The sequence below is a fragment of the Coptis chinensis genome, chromosome 4 (assembly GCF_015680905.1).
Source record: "Coptis chinensis isolate HL-2020 chromosome 4, ASM1568090v1, whole genome shotgun sequence".
Classification (NCBI taxonomy): domain Eukaryota; kingdom Viridiplantae; phylum Streptophyta; class Magnoliopsida; order Ranunculales; family Ranunculaceae; genus Coptis; species Coptis chinensis.
This window is the reverse complement of record NC_141459.1, coordinates 11,443,776-11,452,329: the sequence shown is the minus strand read 5'-3', so window position 1 is coordinate 11,452,329 and position 8,554 is coordinate 11,443,776. Positions and strand designations below refer to the sequence as shown.

Below are 8,554 nucleotides of genomic sequence, written 5' to 3'. Positions count from 1 at the left end.
CACACGGCCATGAAAGGGCGGTGGGGACGATGACATGACTGATGGAAGATTACCAATCAAAGAAGTTGACAAGGAATTTAGCCTAACGTGGTTCTCCGGTGATTAGGGAAAAAATCATATTGGTGTAAGTGAATATTCCTAAACCTCAGCTCAATCTTACCAATACTACAAATCCGCATGTCAACAAAAATGTAAGTGAGTAGACCTTTGTTAATTCATTTGATCCAATAACAAAACTCCACATGGTATCCTACGGAAGACACATGGCAACACAAAAAAGCAACACATGAATATAGTAGCACTTGACAAATGTCACTTTCCTACAACATGAGTGGAATAACAAACATGACTTGGCATGATCTAAATACATGAGTTGGCAATTCAAAGCCACATGTCTATCCACACCAACATGAGGTAGAGCTGACAAAGATGATGTGGATCAAGAGATGATGATTATGTATAAATAAAGAGTCCGGACAGTAAATAAAGCAATGGAGATTCTCTCTACTTCTCTGGTAATGTGAAGAACATATAAATACTAGCCAATTAGCCCGCCTGCGGCCGGGCCTGTTACATTGATAGTTCAGTTTTTACTTTTATCAAACTATTAACAACTACAATACAGGCAGTACCCAACATTACCTGCTATTAACTGCATTATCTACCATTGGCAGAGTATTGACTGACCTTCCTCCATTGAAATATAATTAATGCATGAGTTGTATAAAAAAGATCCCTCTTATTGGTACGTCACCCTCAAAGTTATTGAATGATAGATTTAAACTTTCTGGAGCACCAAGGTTTTCAAGAAGTTTAGGAATTTTTCCTGACAGGTTATTTCGTGAAAGATCGATATCTTCAATACCTTTCAAACCGCCAAAAGAAGAGGGGACGACTCCTTGAATGAAAATATGAAATTACCTTGTAAATAAATATCAGAAAACAAAAATGAAATTCGGTAACTCAACTATGCCTTTGGTGTTCATTATCAGCGCAACTACGAAAGCATCGCGAATGGGCATTTTACAATACAGATTAGGCAACATTACCCCTATGGTCTTTCCAATGAAACAACTTAAGATGACAACTTGAACAATCCACACATTCCCATCAAGGGTAAAAAAATCTGTCATTCAATCCACATAGAGTGTAAAAGATTGGCATGAGCAACACCGAAATAAAGCAAATAACTTCTCTTCTAATGCAGATCCTAAAGGTGGTCCATATGGTATAGCCAAACCGAATATAAATGGTGCCATTACATAACCTTGCCCAAAGTTGATCCGACCGACAAATGTAAACGCTTAGCAACAACATAATAAAACTACATAGGTAAATTTCCCCTCGACCGGGTTTTCCTTCCGAGTCTTTTGATGACCCATATCGTCACCGGGCCGGACCAAAAATAAAGAATGGTGCTAGCAAGAAAGCAAATTGATGTTATGGATCCTAAGGTATTTGCAAATGCTTTTTCGCCTTTGAGCATGAAACTAATCTTAAAAATTACAATAGAAACCACCGAACGGATATATCGATATTAAAGATGAAGAGGAGGCTAGGCGACCAAGCTTCGAATTGAGAATCTTGAGGTCACCGATGAAGCAAGTAATAACAGGGAAGGTAGACATAGACTCTGTACCAACTACAATGCTAAGCACTCTTGATACGTTAGTGTCAACATTCACACAATTCTTAGGACAATAGCTGCTAAAACACCAAATGTAAAAGGAATTATGTATCCTAAGATACCTATTGCTATGGCTCTCCTTCCGATTGCAAAATAATGTTATGATCCATTTTACTCCAATAAGAAATTGGAAAATTGTGAAGCCAAACAATCCAAAAGTTTCAAGTACAACTTTTCCTCCGCTTGGAATACTATTCTCGTGAACTCCTTTACTCGACCAAGGAATGAAGGACCGAGCATCGACCACCCCGAAAACATCGATTTAAATAATAATGTCGGTGAGTAACGCACATCGTAGACTTAAGTATACTTTTCCTTTTGTTTTCATAGTAACGCAAGAGTATGTGCATGTGTTTTACTATTTGGCCTTTATATGCCTTTTGACTCGATTGATTTGCTTATTTATGGTACCACACTCCACGGGGTGAGATTGTTAAAGATCTCTACCACCGAGCTAACATTGATATTTACTATCATCCATGTTTTAGTTTCCCAAAATGATCATATATATTCTCTCCTTTTTGTAATTCAAAACTATCCTTTTAACTATTTTATCATGACAGATAGAAGCGCAATACTCAAATATGTTAATCAAGTCATTTTAAGGGCATCCACATCGCCTAGATTACTCTGAATTATAACATTAGCGACTTTGATGAACCTAAGGTTAAGGTATCAAAAGAATTTGTTCCTTATCTTGCAAGCAATATGAGTCGGCCATGTCTATGTCCAAGCCGTGCAGCTTGACAATAATATAGTTTAAAATGGACAAACATAAATAGTTGAACTGGTTTCCTTACTTTGAGTCCATGATTCTACTTTTAGAATGTTTACCCGCTTATGGCAATCAGCGTTCTAGAGAATCCGAGAATTATAATACAAATCCAATGTTTATCGATCGAGAACAAATCCTTATACACCGCGATTCACGGTGGATCGGATCCACATTTTCAATGAGACTACGACCAATTCAACAACGAAGAGGCTTAAAGATATGTAGGAAAATAAGAACTAATTAAGAAGACTTGCAAGAAACTGTTTTGGCATTTTGTGCTACCTCATTTCTAGTATCTTTCCAACATGATATCTCGATCCTTTTGCATCATCTATCATTACATAAAGCCATGAAATCTTGTAACATATTGAAACTAAGAAATGTAAAGAAGCAAAAGCATCAAATGAACAAACATGTAATATCCAAGTTTAAAATTTAAACAGTATAAACAGAACCGACGGTCAAAGAGGTCATGGATGCAAGAGAGTCGACTCAATGCACACAGAAGAAGATGACGGATATGTCATATATTTTATGGATATGCATACTTAACTTAATAATAGTTAGTAATAGCCTAATAAGTAAAACATTTCATTCACACAATATTTAAAAAAAAAATAAAATAAAAAAAAAATAAAATAAAAATAAAAAAACTTACAGTGTCCCAATAACGAAGAGTCGCTGAAAAGGATCAAAAGCAAGAATTGATGCAGTGGATGGGATACCATAGTGAATTTCAACACGTGGATTTAAATCCTTTAATGTCACATTTTGCTGTAGAGAAAAGGTTGTTTTTATTTTGAATGTCGAATTAAGAACTTAACCCGCAATTTGATATCAAGTAGGTAGTAACATGACAAAAGCAATTTGTATGTCCAAATATCAAAACATCTATGAGCTCATTGTCAAGGGACACGTTAGACCAAATTTCAAATTAAATCCTTGAAGGGAGGAAATCAGAATCAATGCTTGACCATGCATCAGCCATGGGCGTCACTACTTGTTCATGGCATTAAACACATTAAACGGAAAAAGTGAGGATATTGGCAAAGCTGAAAAGGCCAATTAACAGAGGAAAGCGTTAGGCTAGTTGCAAGTGCATTGGTCTCACAGGTGGAAATAAATTATAAGAAAGAGATACAACTTAAATGCATAAAATGAATGAAATACAACGCCGATCGAATGTTGGCACGGGCGCGTGATTAAGAAATTCAATTGACTTTTAAGTTGAACATGCTATACCGAATGTTTTACAAACCGCCGACAAAATTAGACTTCTGAATAAAAAGCTCTAAATCCCAAGCTCACAAAAATACTGATTCGATAATCATCTTGGCTTTGCACAATATAATAAAGAGTTGCAATGTCTAATATACAGAGCCAAACCTATACAATGTATAATTTCATGTTATAACTCAATTCTCAAGCAAGTTTAAACATCTATAAAGCATAAAAGAATTAATGGGGCAAAAATTTAAACCATAAAAGAATCGTAAACAAAAGAAACTCAGAGATTATTTACAGTAAACAAAGATAGGTAATGAAAGATTTTCACCAAGGGGGTTTGGAGTTGATAGTTATACCTTGTTTAGAAGGTCAAAGCGTAAAATCAAAAGTGTTGTGATTTGCTAACAGGTGCTGCAGCAGAAAGGCCATCGTAATCCAGCAAATCAGTCTTGAAGAGTCGCAAGTTTTCCGAGGAGTTTTCCAACGTTAGCAGGTGAGCATTTTTTTCATCATCTGCACGCAATTTTTTTCATCAATTTAAGTACGCACTTGACACCATCAGTGTTGCAAAACCAAGTTCATAGTGAAGCTAAAAATCTAATTTTTACACAACAATCTAATAGTAACTTGTTATATAGTCCAAAATAGTTGTCTAAAATTCTAAATGGCCCAAGAGAAAACCAATAATTTGTCAGCAGGTAATAATACCTCTGCTGCTAACACAAAGGTGCCGACACTCTTGAAGTCTAAATCAGTATATTATACCGTGGACGTTGGAGAGTAGGTCTCGATCACTCTATCTTCATCACTATATAATAAAAACATAACTGAATCTATGGTTAGTGTAATATAAAAATTTTAAATCAGGAAGTTGTCTATATAAGCTCAAAGATAGCTTGAGTCTAAGTGTGCATAGAAGCTCATCCAAAACAAATTCCATTAGAGACTTGGTTTAAGCAGCTAAAATGGCTCTAATATGGAAATCAATCCACTTTTCCAATATACTCCTAATCATTTTAAGCCTCTGGGCTTGTCGAAACCTCTCTCGAACTCTGAATGAGGCTTCAATGTTGGAAAGATATGAACAATGGATGGTTCAGTATGGTCGTGTATATAACGACGCAACAAAGAAGGAGACACGTTTTGAAATATTCAAAGAAAATGTCAAACGTATTGAATCCTTGAATAGGGCTGGGAACAGAACCTACATGCTAAGTGTTAACGGGTTTGCAGACCAAACCAATGAAGAGTTCAAGGCAGCTCGAAATGGATACAAAGGACTTTGCTCACCAGCAAAACCTTTACATGCCACTCCTTTCAGATACGAAAATGCCACTACAGTTCCCTCTAGTATGGACTGGAGGAAGGAAGGTGCAGTAACCCCCGTCAAGGACCAAGGCCAATGTGGTAAACATTTTACAAAGCGATCTAGACTAACTTTTCAAAATGAATAAAACCAAACCAAAACCTCAATTTGTAACTACAAATAATTTTCTTTCTATGCCTGTTGTTGCTACTTGTGACCTTGCAGGGAAGATAACAACATTCACTAACTTCATATAATCATGTGAAATTTCAGGATCTTGTTGGGCATTCTCAGCAATGGCGGCTATGGAAGGAGCTACTTCATTTAAAAACAAAGGAAGTTGATCTCCTTATCCGAACAGAATTGGTGGATCGCGACACTAAAGGCGTGGACCAAGAGTGTGAGGGTGGTGAAATGGATGATGCATTTCTATTTGTCCAACGCAACAAAGGCATTGCCTCGAGAAACTACCTATCCTTACAACTGCGACGGACAATACTTGCAATACTAAGGAGGAAGCCTCTCATGCGGCTGAAATCAGCGGTCACGAAGATGTCCCAAGAAACAGTGAGGTGGCCTTATTGCAAGCCGTGGCCAACCAACCAATAGCTGTAGCGATTGATGTAGGAGGCTCTGATTTCCAATTTTATTCAAGTGGAGTATTCACTTTTTGTTATACTTAACCCTCGTAGGGCCAATTTCATGTTGAGAAACTTCCCAACTGGACCTAAGACCATGTTTATATGCCATGTGAAGCGATTGAAGCATCTGTGTCTGTAGGTGAGTGCCTAGTATCATCCTTTATGGAGTAAAATCAATCACACCCACCCACTTTTTGGTTTTTCTGAAAAACAGTTACAAATTTTGAATGTTAAATTCTAGAGATTCCAAAGGCTAATTCGAGCCTTCCTTTAATTGTTGATTTCACTATTTGCTTTAGGGGGGTTTAGATTTGGAATTTGAACCTTAATTATTAGCTTGTAGGGGAAGTGATCTATTGCTACTGATATCTTATAGTTTTCAAGTGATAGCGTATAGCTCCTGACAATTAACGACAACAGCAGCAGCAACAACAACAACAATAGTAATAATCATAACAATATTGATAACAATTATAGTAAATCTAATTGTGGAAGTAGTAATAATAATAATAACAGTAGTAGTAGTAGTAAAAAATTGAATATAATAAGATAAATATAATCATAATGACAATGAGGATGAGGATGAGGATAATGATAAGTAACAGTATATATACAACCAGGCAGCATAGCAAACATTCAAACCTTTTGTATCTCTTTTTAGAACCACATGGGCAAAGTGCATTCCTACTTATTTGCCCACTCTTTGCCAAATTAGACCTAGCAAGATCCATTGGTGTCGATCCTATCAGCTTTTGTATCTGCATGATACCATAATACTAATCATATTTTGCACCTTGACATGTTCTCAGTAAATAAGATTAAGTGGATCAAGTGTTTGAACTTAGATTTTACTCCTAATAACTCAAAGAGGTAACTCCAAACCATGAACTTGCCTACATTGGAAATTTTAAGCTTCTTTTGTCAGACTTTGTCTATCACACTCCTTACATAGTCTCCAGTACACACAAAAGTAAATAAGAAGTAGTTGTATTATTGGTAGAAACTCTAATGGAAAAAGTAGGTTCTAGATTCAGTTTAACCAAATGCACCTTAAGGTCAAGTAACACCAAGCCTGGAAATTCTTAACATTCCAACATTCTCATCCTAACATATTTTCTAGCTAACAATAACACTACCATCCAATCTGCGCTCCTTATAAATGTACACGAATAACAATCTTATAGATAACCAAATCATTCACCTTGACCTAGAAGGCCAACCAAGTAATACTCCTTTTTACCCCCTCTTACCTACTCGTATTACCAAAAGTAAATATTTTCAAAGTTAGCAGACTATTTACCTCAGTTTTCTCCCAAATCGGCGAGTACTTAAGACACCAGAAGCAGGTGCAAGACACTTGATTGGTGCATAGATGTATAAATATGGTATAGCATGGAATGAGAAGATATCATAATATCTAATGTCTGTTTCTCATAAATAATGTATTTTCTTCCCCTTCTCTCATTCCGATTTCAATTACAATTCAACTGGAAATTTGCGGTGAACCATCTTTGCCCTCTGCAGTTATGAAACAATAGGATGAAATTAGTGTAGCAACCATTCTTATATGAAAGAGTTAATTGCATGAGTAGTAGAATTTACTTACTTTGGAAGTACTTATCCAGGAATCCAATGTCTTCAAAGCTTTTCATGACAAATGTGTTTCACGGGCCAATGCGACTCCTTCAGCTAAGTTGTCGACATGCCCACTGACTAACAGGGAAAGCTGCTGCGTTTAGGACCTTCATTGTTCAGGAAATATGATGTTCTCGGTATCAGAACTCTAAAATAGCTAATGGAGTTGGTGTGTAATTGCAGAGTTAAGTGAACTGATCGTTGGTATCGGTTTCCCTTCAGCCTGCAACTTCTCTATCTTCTTCCGTGCCTCTTTCGCCCACATAAACTTTGACAATACATTCTCAACATCCGTCAAAATTAAGCAGAATCACCACCTGAATTCTTGATTTCGCACCCATCATCTGGAAACCCAAGTTCCAAAATCTCTTTCCTAATACGGCTTGAAGAGGAAGACCCACCTGGAACCCGAACCGGTTTTTTATTTACTTTTTTTTTTTTTTTTCTCATCATAAATTTCAAGAAAGATCTGTGGGTATTAAAAATTTGGCAAATTTTGGTTCCGCCTTTACTTTTTCAGTGCTAAGAATCAATTCTATGCTTGTAAACACGCATATTAAATGTGAGATAAAGAGATTAAATCGAAAAGTTTAAAAGTATTACGTAGATCAAAAGCAACCGGCAATGGATTAGTATTATAGGTCCGATTATTTTTGGAGGAAGCACTCCAAAAACCTCGTTAGAGCAAAGATCTTTTGGTAGCTCGGACTATCGATGTCCCGCTTAAGTTTTTTTTTTTTTTTTTGTTTAAGAATGGAGATAAGATTTAAGAATGGGGTTTTATCTATTTTGGGTTACTTAACAATTGAAATCTGAAAAAAATGGCGTAGATTTACTTTTTTAAGAAAAATCATGATGTCGGGCCTCGAGAAAAAGGGGGGGTGTGGTCACCGGGAGCATTCTCAACTACTTTCAAGATTAATGGTCTTTGATAAGTGAGTTAAATATGTAAAGAATTATTAATCAGAAAAAATAAAACCAATTATATTATTCCATTTCTAAAGGCCGGATAAACTACATGGGCTCATTTTTTTGCTGCAATGTTTGTAGTGCTTAGTTTGTTTCTAGCCCAACCAAACCGTGTCATGTGTACATCCAACAACCCAAAACAAAATCAGAAAGCTAGTATAATTTGGAAATTATATACTCTTCATTTTGCCCTTGCTTTCCACCTGCACGCCTCCTCCCACCACCATCATTTTTTTTTTTTCGCCGGAAAAAAAAATGTAAGTTGTTATTCTCCTCCATTGCTCTCTGTCTAGTATCCACATCCTTTTTCTGGT

The 8,554-nt window shown here is 36.3% G+C and overlaps 1 protein-coding gene across 1 annotated transcript; it reads left to right on the top strand.

Moving 5' to 3' along the window:
* Positions 1-4,654: 4,654 nt before the first annotated feature.
* On the top strand, positions 4,655-5,604 carry LOC147501875 (senescence-specific cysteine protease SAG39-like). The gene is made up of 2 exons (XM_086604405.1): positions 4,655-5,065; positions 5,269-5,604. Exons 1-2 carry the CDS (start codon positions 4,655-4,657, stop codon positions 5,602-5,604), a joined length of 747 nt encoding a protein of 248 aa, XP_086460531.1.
* The last annotated feature ends 2,950 nt before the right edge of the window (positions 5,605-8,554 follow it).